The following is a 14240-nucleotide window of genomic DNA, read 5'->3' as shown; positions in this document are numbered from 1 at the left end:
ATTTACCTGATGCCACTGAATGGAACACTTAAAAATGGTTAAAATAGAAATTTTGTTATGTATATTTTACCACCGTAAAAAAAATACCAAAAAAAAAAAGAATCAAGAGGAAGATTTCGTGACCTGAAAATTACATGACATTCACATTCTAGTGTCCACGAGTAAAGCTGTAATCATTTGCTCATTTTTGCACGGCTGCTTTGGATCTGCCAGAGCAAAGATGAGTGGGTGAGGCCAAGTCTGTGCAGCCCCCAAAACCAATACTTACTATCTGGCCCTTTACAGAAAAGTCTGTGACGCCTGCCTTCCTTTCAAGTCACCTTCTGTCTTTTTAGTCCCTGATGCCCAGGCTGAGCAAAGTGGCCAGAGAGGGACCAGGATCGAGGTGCAGGATGCCAGGGAGCACTGCTCTCTGGCCCCCTCTGCTGGCCATCCAGAGAGCTCCCAGGTAGGAGGAAGGGGGCCGCTGTGTGACAGCACTCAGGCCCAGGCCGAACTTCCTGGGTCCCAGGCAGGGCTCTAATCCCGTTTCTGCTTTATTGTCCATCCTTGCTCATCACACTGTGTCCATGCCCTTAGCAAGCACCGAGAAGCATGGCAGACACATGGCCAATGTTTACTAAATGAGCAGGAAGCGACCCTCATAGTCTCTGTAACTCCAAGGCACAGAGGCTCAAGGAACAAGTCAGAAGGGACCCTCGGCCCCTTGGCCCCCATCACATACATGGTGCTTGATAATGGCACATGAGGACACCCACTATTTTATCTCTGCCTTGGCAGCTCGGTCTCATCTCTCATCCCAACACAGATGGGCCAGGTAGTAGCTTTGATGAAGCTCCTTTTTTATTCTGTGTTTGTGCCAGGAGCCCTGCACTTGACAAGTTACAACTCTGTAGGGAGCATTACTTCCATTTTACATATGAGGAGACCAAGGTGCACTATAGTTAAGAAACTTATTTACACACCAGGTCTGCCTGACTCCAGAGCCCACGTGCTCTCTGTCATCTATCTTTGCTACTCAGGCTGTGGCCCTCAGACCAGCAGCTTCTGCCATCGGCATCTCCTGGGTGCTTTCCAGAAACACAGACTCTCAGGTCCCAACCCAGACCTCCTGAATCAGAACCTGCATTTCCACAAGCTCCCTAGATGATTTGGATGCAATTAACATTCGAGAAACACCATCCTACATGTTCTCTCATCAACATTGGGAGACTACCTGAAATAAAAGGAAATCTGGGAATGCAAATCAAAACCACAATGAGATACCACTGCACACCCATTAGGACGGCTATTATAAAAACAAAGAAAGAAGAAAAACAAGTGTGTTGGCAAGCGCGTGGAGAATCAGAACCTTCCGGCATTGCTAGCGGGAATGTAAAATGGTACAGCTGCTGTGGAAATCACTATGGCAGTTCCTCAAAACATTAAAAATAGAATTACCATATGACCTAGCAATTTCACCTCTGGGTATAATAGGCAAAAGAAATGAAAGCAGGGACAGGAACAGATATTAGCACACCCATGTTCACAGCAGCATTACTCACAGTAGCCAAAAGATGGCACCAGTCCGTATAGATGGATAAGTGGATAAGCCCAATGGGGTCTATACATACAATAGAATATTATTCAGCCTTAAAAAGGAAGGAAATACTGATACACGTTACAAGATGGATGAACCTCGAGGACATTAGGCTCAGTAAAATAAGCCAGCCACAAAAGGACAAATACTGTACGAGTGGAAACTTATATGAGGTCCCTAGAGGTGTCAAATTCATAGACAGAAAATATAATGATGGTTGTCAGGGGCCAAGGGTGGGGGATGGGGAGTTGTTTAATGGGGACAGGATGTCAGTTGGAGAAGATGAAAAATTCTGTGGAGGGATGGGGGTGATGGTTGCATAAGTGAATGTACTTAACACCCCTGAACTATCCACTTAAAAAATAATTAAGATGGTAAATCTTGTTGTGTATATTTTGCGACAATTTTTAAAAATGCTTTAAAACAAAACAAGGAAATCTGAGGAGGATTGTGGGGGATGCTTCAGGCTCACAGCAGCAGAGTACCTTAGTACCCTATTATTCTTTCTTGCGCCTTAGCCTTAAATTTCAAGCGTTACTCTGTGTATTCCCTGCACCTACCAGCATCCCTTTTGAAACACTTCATAATGGAACAAATCAGAACAATGTGTGGGTGTGAATTTTAAAGTTCCCGTCCTCTGGTTTATCATGAGCCAAAGGCATTAACCTGCAACCTGTTTGACAAAAATCTGAAAATGCGAAACAAGTATTTCACATTTACCACAAAGGCCCTACGATGAGTTTATTTTATACACATGTGTAGGCTCACAATTCAGGAGGACCTGGGCTGAAGCTGTCAGCATGGGATCTATGTCTAGCCCTCTTTTAGGGGGGTTGTCCATTCCAGGTTCTCCACGAAATAAGGCAGCCCTGGCCTGCATGCACACTGTCAGGCATTTATGCCTATGTGGCTTGACTCTGAGTGGTGTTTACAGAGAGAGAGAGAGAGAGAGAGAGAGAGAGAGAGAGAGAGAGAGAGAGAGAGAGAAAGGGAGAGAGAGAGAGAGAGCGCCCATTATTTAGACACATGGGGGAAAATAAAAGAGATATGAAAGTGGCTCTTTGATGAGCAGAACCTGGAGGTGAGCAGGTGAGGTTAAGGTCTGGTAACTGATTTTAAAAAGCATGTATATGCAGTCTATTCTCACTGCTAGAACAAAAAATACCATAGACCGGGGCTTAAATAACAACCATTGATTCCTCGCAGTTCTGGAGGCTGGAAGTCCAAGATCAAGGTGCCGGCAGATTCAGTGTCTGGTGAGAGCCTGCTTCCTGGTTCATGGACGGCTGTCTTCTTGCTGTGTCTTCACATCGTGAAGAGAACAAGGGAATTCCGTGGGCTCCTTTATAAGGGTACTAATCCCATTCACGAGGGCTTTCCCTAATCACCTCCCAAAGGCCCCATCTCCTGATACTTTGATTATAAACAAGAAAATTAAAAAGTTACCCATACGATGTAGCACAGTTACCTGGCATAAAATAGATGTTTAATAAACGTCTGTGCTCTCTCTCCCTTCAATCACTAAAATGGCAGAACACAAATTCCTAAGGTTCACAAGGGACTGACTTGTCTTTAACCCCCTTCGTCCATTGCTCAGAGAATACACTGTGACTGTTGTCCAAAGCAATCCACCATCAATTCTTCAAAATAAGTTTTAGTGGCTTTGCATGAAACGAAAAAGGGGTTGCAAGAGAAACTTAAAATAATAATCACCTGAGATGCAAGTGTAAACAACAAGTAGCATTTTTCGCCCATCACACTGATGGGTGAGCCACTATGCTGGTGCAGGCATGCGCACACTAGACCCAACAATCCATTCAACTTCCAGAGGCAACTTGCCCACAGCTATCAAAATTACTTCAGGCACATTCCACTTGGCCCAGCAATTCCAATTCCAGGAATTTCTCCTACAGAAATATTCACACATGCACAAACTGTGTGGAAAAGCAGCTTATAATATGAAAAAAAAAAAAGGTAAAACCCAATTGTCCACCAGCCGGGAACAAGTTGGTACATCTAGACAAAAGAATCAGGGAGCTCTTTCGTACTGAATTGGGATGATCTCCAAGAAACTCATAAGTGGAGAAAATGAGGTGGGAAAAACACTCTTATATATGCTTGTACGGGCATACCTCATTTTATTGCGCTTCACAGATACTGTGTTTTCATCAACATTGAGGCAAGACCCTCCACCAACACTGAAGGCTCAGATGACCTCTTAGCAAAAAAGGTATTCTTTTTTTAAAAATTTTATTGGGGAAGGGGAACAGGACTTTATTGGGGAACAGTGTGTACTTCCAGGCCTTTTTTCCAAGTCAAGTTGTCCTTTCAGTCTTAGTTGTGGAGGGCACAGCTCAGCTGCAGGTCCAGTTGCTGTTGCTAGTTGCAGGGGGCACAGCCCACCATCCCTAGTGGGAGTCAAACCAGCAACCTTGTGGTTGAGAACCCACTAGCCCATGTGGGAATCGAACCCGCAGCCTTCAGAGTTAGGAGCACAGAGCTCTAACCGCCTGAGCCACCGGGCCGGCCCCCAAAAAGGTATTTTTAAATTCAGATATGTACATGTTTTTTTGGACATGCTATTACACATTTAATAAACTACAGTATAGTGTAAATGTAAGTTTTATATGCACAGGGAAACCAAAAATTCACGTGACTCACTTTATTGCAGTGGTCTGGAACTGAACCCACAATATCTCCAAGGAAGGCCTGTATTGTGCATAAAATGTAGATGGAAAGACACACCAAGAAACTGTAAGAGGGTCCAAGGTGAGAAACTTCATATTACTCTTAATATTCACTATCTTGCCTGGAATCTGAACCATTTTATAGCTAAAAGTAAGTCTTTATGCAGGAAAGGGGGGAAGTGGGGAGTTACTGTTCGATGGGTAAGGAATTTCCGTTTAGATGAAGTTCTGGAGCTGGGTGCTGGTGATGGTTGCACACCACTGGGAAGGTACTTAATGCCACAGAACTGTATACTTAAAAAAGGTTAAAATGGCAAATCTTACTTCGGTGCAGTTTACCACAAGAAAAAAGCCAATGTACGTATAAATGTGGCGATCCACTTCAACCGTGAAAAGAATCCTTCATTGTATGGGAAAAGGGGAGAGAGGTTTGAAAGCGCCTGTCTCTGAAGCAGTCCATGCCTTAGCCGCCCCCACGCAGTGGCAATGGTGGGGCTACGGGGTCGTGGGACCCCCCCCAGGTGGCGGGGCTACAGAAGGTCCCCAGAGCCGAGCCGCGGGACGCAGCAGACCCCAGGCAGCGGCAAGAAGCCGGCGGGTCGCGAGCAGCCGCGCTGGGACCTGCTTAACCTTCGGCCCCGGGAACACCCCGGCGCAGTCACCCGAGTCCTCCGTCCGGCGCTGCTGGGCTGTCTGCCCTTCTGGGCCTGCTCAGTCTCTGCTCAGCCTGGACATCACTCAGATACAGCCCGCCCCCCGCGTTCACCGGTCCGCTGGGGCCCGCCCCGCACTCCCACCCGCGCCGCTCCCGGAAAGCCGCCGCCCCGCGCCTGCGCACTCCCCGCGCTGACGCAACGGTGCGCCTTCGGGGGGCGCCGCGCCTGCGCAGACCCGGGCAGGTACCTGCTAGAACCTTGATGCGGGCTCAGCCTCGGCAGTTCATCGTCCGATCCCGCTCATTGGCTGAGAGGTGGAGCGTGGGCCAGATCCGCTGCTGATTGGACGGCGCACGAACAGCTGGGGCCGCGTGGGCCAATGGAGGGGACAGCTGGGGCGCATATCGGGACCGCTGAAGGCTGTGGGCTGTAGTTGCCGTGTTCTTCGGCCATGGCTTCGGAGAAGTCGCTCGTGGCGGTGACCTGCACCGCGCCGATCAACATTGCGGTCATCAAGTATTGTGAGTGCACGGGCCGTGGGTGCGACAGCCTGGCGCGGGAGGACTGGATGGGTCCTTGCAGGCGGGCTGGGCTCGCCGACTCTTGTGAGGACGCGGTTGGAGGTCCACGTGCAGTTGTGAGCACTCATCCCAGCGCTGCACCCGGCCCGGCGGTGTGGCCTGCCGAATCCCGGACCTACGCTGCAGCCGGGACACTTGGGGGGGTGTCGTTGTCCACATTGGACGTCCATCCTCGCGGGGCCCGGAACACTTGTTTAAATGGTCCACACAGGACGTCCATCCCCAAGGGGGACTCAGCTGCCACGGTCACGCCCACTCCGGCCACCTCGGGCCTGTTCTTCATTTCTAGCATGTTCTCTTTTCAAGAATGCTCCGTAAGTGGTATCGTTTAGTATGTAGCATTTTGGGATTGGCTCGTTTCACTCACTATAATTTCTGGAGGTTCATCCAGGTGGTAGCGGCACCAGTACTAAGTTCCTTTAGTGCTGAGTTACCTGGTGTGGAAGGGCCACAGTTTGCCTAGTCGTACACCTTTTGAAAGGCTGCAGAGTGGTTTCCGGCTTTGGTCTGTTAGGAATAAGGCTGAATAAGGCTGCTATAAACTTTCGTGTTCGGGTGTTTGTGTGAATATAAGTTTTCATTCTTCTAGGATAAATGCCCAGGAGTGTAATTGCTGAGTCATAGGGTAGTTGTATGTTTAGTTTTTTTTAAAGAAACTGTTAAATTGTTTTCCCGGAATGGCTGTACGTTTTGCATTCCCCCACCTGTGTGTGTATATGTGATCTAGTTTTTGTGCTTTTGGTGTTGTCACTGGTTTTTGTTTTAGGTGACACTTCGTGGTTTTAGAGTGTGTTTTTCTACTGGCCAGTGATGCTGAACACCTTTTCATGGGCTTATTTGCTCTCTGTGTATCCCCTTCAGTGTAATGTCTCTCATCCATGTTCTAATTGGATTGTTTGCTTTTTAACCATTGAGTTTTGAGAGTCATTATATATTTTAGATACTAATTCTTTGTTGGATAAGTGGCTTGCAAATATTTCCTCCCACTCTGTAACTTGTCTTTTCATCCGCCTAAGAGGGTCTCTCAAACAGCCAAATTTAAAATTTTTTGGTGAATTCCAGTTATTAGTCTTTTCATTTGTGGATCATACTTTTGGTGAGACGTCTAAGATCTCTTTGCGTAACCCTCTAAAGATTTTCTCTTGTGTTTTACTAAAACTTGTATAGTTTTACATTTTAAATTTTAAGCCTGCAATTTATTTTGAGGTTTTTTGTTTGTTTGTTTTTTGTATAAGGTAAGAGACTTGGGTCAGGGTTCATTTTTGGCCTATGGATGTCCAGCAGTGTTTGCCGAAAAGGCTGTCCCTCCACTGAATTGCTTTTGCACTTTTTAAAAATATCAGATGGGTGTATTTATGGGTTTTTCTCCTGGGCTGTCATAGATCACCTGCCAGGTATGAGTATTATCTCCTGTAACTCCCTACCATCCCCAAAGACCCCACACGACAGTACAGGAGATTTGAGGTTTTTTCAGTGACTGGGACTCCTCAAGTTGGAAAGAAGGCAAAAGCCTCACAACTGAGCACTTAGTACCTGGTAGGCACTCCAAGGTGATTTGTTGATTGAGTGAAAGAAGATAAAACAAACAATGAAGCAGGGAGATGGCTAGTCTCCAGCTCTGCTGGGGGACCTGGAGCTCAGTGAAGTGGGGAGCAATCCAGGAGGGCTTCCTGAGGGTGGGTGCGCAGCACAGCAGGAAGAGGATTTACGTTGTGAATTGAGAGGGCAGGGTCCAGGCAGATGAGGGAGCTATACGATGGGAATGGGGGTGACTGGGGAGTGCCCGTGGGGAGGGGTGGGGCTTTGGTGGTGGGGACAACGAATGTCCTCGTTTGCAGAGCTGGCAAACTGACTGGTCTTGTCTTGGGTTGTGTGTTCAGGGGGAAAGCGAGATGAGGAGCTGATCCTGCCCATCAACTCCTCTCTGAGTGTCACTTTGCACCAGGACCAGGTTAGTACACACTGGCAACAAACGCCAAGATAAACATTTACTAAACTGTGGCTAAACTTGTAACAGTTGGTAACAATAAATCCCCAGTCGGTGAACTGTGTCCACTCCATGCCCACTCTTAGGAATGCACACGCCTACGCCCTTGGGTCTCCTCTGAGGTCCTGGCCCTTCATTCTCCTGCCTGACCCAGTGGCTCTACTGTGAGAAATGGGTAGGGAGACTAGGCCTAGGGTCCAGCTGGCCCACTGCCTGATCCCCTCCTGCCTTCGCCTTGACCTCCCATTCTCCAGCCAGGCTGTCCCTGTCCCTGAGTGGGCAACTGTGATGGGCCATGGCAGGAAAGGCCTCCCGAGCAGAAAGGGGTGCTTGGTGGGCCCCCACCCTTGAGGTGGCTCTGCATTTTCTTTTCCAGTTAAAAACCACCACAACAGCTGTCATTAGCAAGGACTTCAGCGAGGACCAGATTTGGCTCAATGGCCGGAAGGAAGACGTGGGGCAGCCACGCATCCAAGCCTGCCTGAGGGAGAGTGAGTGGGGGGTCCTACATGGATGTGGGGGCCAGATCCAGCCTGTTCCTTTCCCTCTGTCCCTTCCTTGCTAGGCGGGGACTGAGAAGCACAGCAGGTGCTGCTGCCTCGTTACTCCCCACCCAGCTTTCCGAGCCCCCAGGGGACGGAGAAGGGTGCCTGTTAGCACCGCTGGGGTTTTTGTCTGGGGTCTAGGGCTTTCCCTGAGGAGGCCTGCAGGAGAAATTTGGGGCAGAGGCCCAGTGTCAGCTGTGCCTCTTACTTGTGGTAGGCAAGATGCCAGGAGCAGGTCGGGGCAGCTCTGCCCAGTGGCTCTCTCCCCTTCTCCACAGTCCGCCGCCTGGCCCGGAAGCGGAGGAGTGCCGATGAGAAGGACCCGCCGCCCGTCAGCCTCAGCTACAAGGTTCACGTTGCATCAGTGAACAACTTCCCCACGGCCGCCGGCCTGGCGTCCTCCGCCGCAGGCTATGCCTGCCTAGGTGGGTTCCCAGAGGGAGACTCACGCTTTTGCAGCCTTCAGGGAGCCCCCGCCACATGAGGCCGAGGCCTTGGTTGTCTCACATCTCTGAACATTAAAATCTCCCTAGGACTCTACGTGTTGGACCCTCTAGGTTGTACGTGATAGAGGCCTACCTCAAACTGGCTTAAGCCTAAAGTAGGGACAATTTCTTGGCTTACGTCACAGAATTCCAAGGGTGCAATTGACTGCAGACTCTTCAGCTGCCTCACTGGGCATCCACTTCTCTCCCTTGAAATCTTGGCTTGCTGTCCTCTGCGTTGCCTCACTCTCCAGCAGACCCTCCCCACCTAGGGGCAAACTGGTCACCACAGTGGTGGCTTGGCTTGGCTGATATGCCCATGCCTGAACCATCTTTGGGGGCCGGCAGGTGGGTCAGCCAGGCCAGGAGGGGGTGCCAGTATCTGGAGGCAAAGGGCTTGCCTCATAGACCCCCAGCTCTGAGTCTTGGCATCAGACCCTTGATCAAGCCCAGTCCTGCTCCGGCACCCAGTGTGCTGGCCGCCCCAAGGGTGCACATTTTTCAGGCCTCTGTGCCTTGGTCCCTGCCCCAGACAGCACCCTTCAAAGCCTAATTCCGTACTACTCCTCAGAGAAACTCTCTAGCCTCTTGGCACTCAGTCCTATAGGTCCCTAAGAGTGGTGCCGCGCCATAGGCTCTGGTGGTCTTGGTCTGTCCAGTGCGTGCTCTTGAGAACATTGAGTGTGTGAGCACGTGGATGGGTGCATGGGTGAGCAGGTGAATGCTAACCGTGGGAGCTGGTGACTTAAGCTCTGCCATCTCAGAATTTCTCATTCCTTGTGGGGCGCCGAGCACAGCCTGGGCTGGCACCCCCTTCCCTCTGAATCTCTGAGTCCTCCTCTCTTCCCCTGCTCTCTCTCCTGTGCTTGCAGCCTATGCCCTGGCCCAAGTCTATGGGGTTGAGCATGACCTCTCCGAAGTGGCTCGCCGGGGCTCTGGCAGTGCCTGCCGGAGCCTATACGGCGGCTTTGTGGAGTGGCAGATGGGGGAGCAGGCCGACGGGAAGGACAGCATTGCCCGGCAGGTGGCCTCCGAGTTGCACTGGCCCGAGCTCCGAGCCCTCATCCTTGTGGTAAGTGAGACCACTGGGGAGCAAGGGGTCCTCTTGGGCCGAGCTGGGGGCGGGAGGAGGGAGAAGAGACCTGCTTCTTGAGCTCGCTGTGGGGGAGAGAAAAACGACTCTTGGTGGAGCATTCAGGAATGACTCCAACGTGGCAAGGGGGCTACTGGTCTAGATGTTGCCATTGCCAGACCTGTGTCATCTCTGCCTTTGTCAGGAGGTCTCCATGGTCAGGAGGCACTGGCTCCCACCCTGCTGTCTGCAGCAGCTGAAGAAGGGAGGGACGGGATGGGTGTTTAGGATGAGGTCCAGGCTGTCTTTCCCTCATCTCAGGTGAGCGCTGAGAAGAAGCCAACTAGCAGCACAGTGGGCATGCAGACCAGTGTGGAGACCAGCGCCTTGCTCAGGGTAAGGCCAGTGCTGGGACAGATGCCATCTCGCCAGGACATGACCTGCATGTCAGGACACACGCCAGACTCTACCCATGTCCTCCGAAGCTGAGCTCATCTGCTCTGCTGGACATGTGCATGGATGCTGAGACTTTGGCGGGTGCTGACCCAGAGCCTGTGCTCTGGCTGCTATGCTGTGAAGCCGCCAGTGCCTCATTGGGAAACGCCTATGCCTTGCAGTTCCGGGCCGAGGCGGTGGTGCCAGCTCGCATGGCAGAGATGACCCGCTACATCAAAGAGAGGGACTTCCAGGGCTTTGGCCAGCTGACCATGAAAGACAGCAACCAGTTCCACGCCACCTGCCTGGACACCTTCCCGCCCATCTCTTACCTCAACGACGTGTCCAGGCGCATCATCCACCTGGTGCACTGTTTCAACACCCACCATGGGCAGACCAAGGCAAGGCGGGGCCGGGGCGGCCCTGGAAACCCGTGGAGTGGGCTTGACGCAGTGAGCTCAGTAACACCATGTCGTATCCCAGCACACGCTTGGCTGTGACAAAGCTTCACAGAACCTGCTTTACACCCCTGTGTGCAGGGCGCTGACAGTTTCCGTTTCACTGTTTCATTTTGGTTGCCTGACCCACTAAGGGATCGCAGCCCAAACTCTAAAGCACTGGTGTGGGGGACTGCCTCCCCGCCACATCCTTAGTTGGCGGGCAGAGGTGCCACCACTCCACTCGCGGTTGGCCCTGTGGGCACTGTGGGAGCTCCCGGGTCTCCATGGCAGATGAGAGGGCCTGAGAGGGGTGGAGCCACTGTTCAGGCGATGATGTTGACTGCTTGGGTTCCAGGTGGCGTACACGTTTGACGCGGGCCCCAATGCCGTGATCTTTACCCTGGACGACACTGTGGCCGAGTTTGTGGCCGCTGTGAGGCACAGCTTCCCCCCTGAGTCAAATGGAGACAAGTGAGTTGTGGGTCCCCCCATTTGGGAGGCCTTGGAGGGAGGAGCAGGGTCTCCTGCTGAGCTCGGGACAGCTGCACCTAAGGCTGCTGCTGAATGGGGAGTCCCGCAGGGGACCACAGGCTGTGTGTCACTAGTATGCCTTGCTGTGACCATGGACTCGTCTTCCTCATACACCCCAGCCCCGTGGTCACAGAGACGGGCACATGCAGCGTCATGGCTCCTATGTGGACAGTACTCAGGGCCCCACTATGGGGACGGAGCATTTGGATTTCTTCCTACCCGTTGTTTTAATGGTCCTTTCTCAGTGTGGGGACACCTTCCTGTAGGGGTGTTGGAAGCGTGCGGGGTCATTTTCTCTGTCTCCGTAATTGGGGTAGTACTGACGTCTAGTGAGTGGGAGGCCGGAATACTAACTTCCTTACCAAGTAGAACAGACCACACTACCATGATGGCCCCCGAGGCCGCTGGTGCCCTCGTTGGAAGCTCTGCTCTCATTGGCCTTGTCACCGCAGTGAGTAGTGTGCAGCTTTTCCTGTTCTGAGGAACATGGTAATGGACTCTTGCTTGACCTGAGGCATTTTCTTCTTAAGTTGTGTTACCCTACTGGGTGGAGCAGTAACCCCAGGCCAGGGATGAACTTAAAACCTCCGGGAGGTTTCTGGAAACCCTCCTCTTCACAGTGACCCCAGCCAGGTCCTTGGTTATTCCTGCTTAGTTTTTTTGTGTGTGCGGTAAAGCACACATACACATAAAGTTGATGATTTTAACCACTTTAAAGTGTACACTTCAGCAGGATTAAGTACATTCAGTGTTTTGCAACTAGCATTTCTATCTGGCTCCAGAATTTTGTGACTCCACGGCAGTCACACCCCTTCCTGTCTCTTGGGTCTGCGTGTCCTACGTTCTTCCCATCAGTGGACTCACAGCACACTCATGCCTTCCTTTCCCCAGGTTTCTGAAAGGGCTGCCCGTGAGGCCTGCCCTGCTCTCAGACGAGCTTAAAGCTGCGCTGGACATGGAACCCACCCCTGGCGGCATCAGATACATCATTGCTACTCAGGTGAGGCCTGGCACCAGCCCTCAGCCCCAGGGCCCAGGGGTCCCTGCGGCCCAGCACACCTGGGGAGGGCCCCATCCGGCACACAGGCCTTGAGGACTCAGACCTGGCACGTCTACCCGGTGAAGGGACTCCCCTTCAGCCCCACTTCATCTGGGCTGGGTAGCCAGGTTGCTAAGAATAACAGCAAAAGGAGGAGGAGTACCACACTTCTGTTTTCAAGGCATCTGGTCCACTATGGTTTGTTTCACTCACTCGCTCTCAGCAGGAACATTTTAAGACATGCTGTGAGGTTTGGGGCAGCATTCCCAGTGCTGAGGGGGGCAGGTGAGGCTGGGAATGTAAGACTCCAGGAGACAGGTGCGACGGGTCCAAGGACCCTCAGGGCTCGCCCACTGGAACCAGATCTGGGTCCCTGCTCAGAGTGGCCGAGCCGGGATTTCACTCAGATCGTCGATTCCAAGTCCCCATGCCCTCAGGTGCCCAGGCCCCGGTCTCTACCTTTCATTGAGTCTGGGTGATAGAGGCCGAGAGACCATGTAGCTCTGTCTGAGGAAGTTGGGCACAGGGCCAGGGTGTCACCACACGGGTGGTCAGCTTCTGACCTGCCCTTACCTGGGAGTTGGGGGGTATACCTGTCCCTCCCTGTCATCCCAACCTGACACTGATTTCTCTACCTGCCAGGTGGGGCCCGGGCCTCAAATCCTGGATGATCCTCTCGCTCACCTCCTGGGCCCCGATGGCCTGCCAAAGCCAGCTGCTTGACCAGTTTCTCGACAGGAGCCTTGGCCGCTGCTTGGAGAAGGGCCGCTTTGCTGGGAGAAGGGGCCACTTTCCACTTTGCTGGGACTGGGGAGCTGCTTGTGGCGGTGCCTGTACTATGCTTTTTGGGGCTGGTGGGTGGCCACCTCGCCCCAGGCCAGGCAGTATGCCGGGGCTGAATAGGGGCAGTGGAGTGACCACTTGCAGGCGCCAGGTGGTCAGGAACGGGCCCCCCACCAAGTGCCTCACCTTCCCCACCTGCACCAATACTGTGCTGAGATGAGGGCTGGGGTCAGATGTGGGACCTGGGGGACCGAGCTGATGGTGGTGAGCTGCTGGTGTGTCTCCCTGAAGGATCTCTGGCCCTGAGCCCTGGAGCCACTCGCACTGACTGAAACAGGAGCTGGGCCACCGGAGATGATGGGGAGTTGGCATCCCTCTGTGGAGCTGGAGGACCAGTCACTGCAGGGAGCTGCCTCTGCAGGCTCCAGAGCCCTCCATAAAGTGCTTTGAACATGACAGTTGTCCCAGCTCCTCTGCCAGAGCTCAGGCCACTGGGTGTGGACGTAACGTTTCTTCATAAAAAGACCAGGAGTTGTCTCCAATGGGAGGTGGGAGAGCAGCACCATGGTGCGTTGTCACAGGGAGCCCTGTCAACAGACCACGGAGAATAAAGCCAGCGTTGCTGATTGGGCCTGGCGTGCTTCTGTCTAAGCAGTGTTGCTGTGTAGGCCGTGGGCAGCGCTCAGCGGGAGGGGTGGGGAGGGTGCGGGCTGCGAGCCTCCTGCAGGAGCAGAGAACTTAGAACTCGCGCATTTGCTAACTTGCTCCTGAAGAAGCTGCCTTCTCCCAAGGTCCCCTCATTGCCCAGCCCTGTGGTGGGTGTTCAGCACACAGCCACCCCCCAGGGCCACAAGCCACACTCAGTGGCTATGGCTCTGACAGGCCTGGGGACATGGTTTGGGCCGGCTTTAAGCTCCCAGTCCATGAAAGAAAGTGGGAAGCAGCTTTGCAGGGAGGAGCACTGATTCAGGAGGGTTCCCCTCAGCCCAGAAGCTTATGGGTTCTGGAGCCCAGGAATTGCTTGCACTTCTAAATGGGTTTTTCCATTGTGTGCAGGTCATCGACCTCCTCTCCACTTTCCCAGCTTCAGCACAGTTGGCTTAGAGGAAGAGGAGAGTGGACATGTACACCTATTGACCTACCTCCTGGTTTCCTGCCTCTCCCCCGGAGAGTCAGCTGCTACCGCTGCTGGGTGGGCAGAGGAGGGAGATGACAAAGGGACAGGGCCAGCACTCTGACATTCTGGGTTTTCCCAGGAGCTTTGTACACCCTGTTTCCTTCCCCTAAGTTAGTCCTGTGGACAGGGCTGCTCACCATACTTGCACTAGCCCAGGGCCAGATGAGGAAGTAGGCGCTGGGCCTGCCACTGACCTTCCTATTGGGCACTGACTTCCAGGGAGGGGTTCCCCAGGCTCTGACT

The 14240-nt window shown here is 52.6% G+C and overlaps 1 protein-coding gene across 2 annotated transcripts; it reads left to right on the top strand.

Moving 5' to 3' along the window:
- Positions 1-5205: 5205 nt before the first annotated feature.
- MVD (mevalonate diphosphate decarboxylase) lies at positions 5206-13451 on the top strand. 2 transcript variants are annotated; one of them, XM_033129317.1, is made up of 10 exons: positions 5206-5443; positions 7384-7454; positions 7843-7981; positions 8314-8460; positions 9393-9592; positions 9914-9988; positions 10210-10428; positions 10823-10938; positions 11890-11998; positions 12680-13451. In XM_033129317.1, the coding sequence occupies exons 1-10, from the start codon at positions 5374-5376 to the stop codon at positions 12758-12760; spliced, it is 1227 nt and encodes a 408-aa protein (XP_032985208.1). In that variant the 5' UTR covers positions 5206-5373; the 3' UTR covers positions 12761-13451. The 2 variants fall into 2 exon arrangements, with proteins under 2 accessions (XP_032985208.1, XP_032985210.1); XM_033129319.1 differs by having other exon boundaries at positions 5216-5443; positions 7867-7981.
- Positions 13452-14240: the final 789 nt, after the last annotated feature.

Source organism: Rhinolophus ferrumequinum, chromosome 15 (assembly GCF_004115265.2).
Source record: "Rhinolophus ferrumequinum isolate MPI-CBG mRhiFer1 chromosome 15, mRhiFer1_v1.p, whole genome shotgun sequence".
NCBI lineage: Eukaryota > Metazoa > Chordata > Mammalia > Chiroptera > Rhinolophidae > Rhinolophus > Rhinolophus ferrumequinum.
This window is presented reverse-complemented; position numbering and strand designations above follow the sequence as displayed.

What these genes read in the sequence shown, in the direction of transcription:
- MVD (XM_033129317.1), top strand. Translation starts at nt 5,374, where the DNA reads ATGGCTTCGGAGAAGTCGCTCGTGGCGGTGACCTGCACCGCGCCGATC. An exon ending in CGCAGGCTATGCCTGCCTAG is followed by an intron (nt 8,461 to 9,392) that starts GTGGGTTCCCAG and finishes CTGTGCTTGCAG; the next exon opens with CCTATGCCCTGGCCCAAGTC. An exon ending in AGACCAGCGCCTTGCTCAGG is followed by an intron (nt 9,989 to 10,209) that starts GTAAGGCCAGTG and finishes TATGCCTTGCAG; the next exon opens with TTCCGGGCCGAGGCGGTGGT.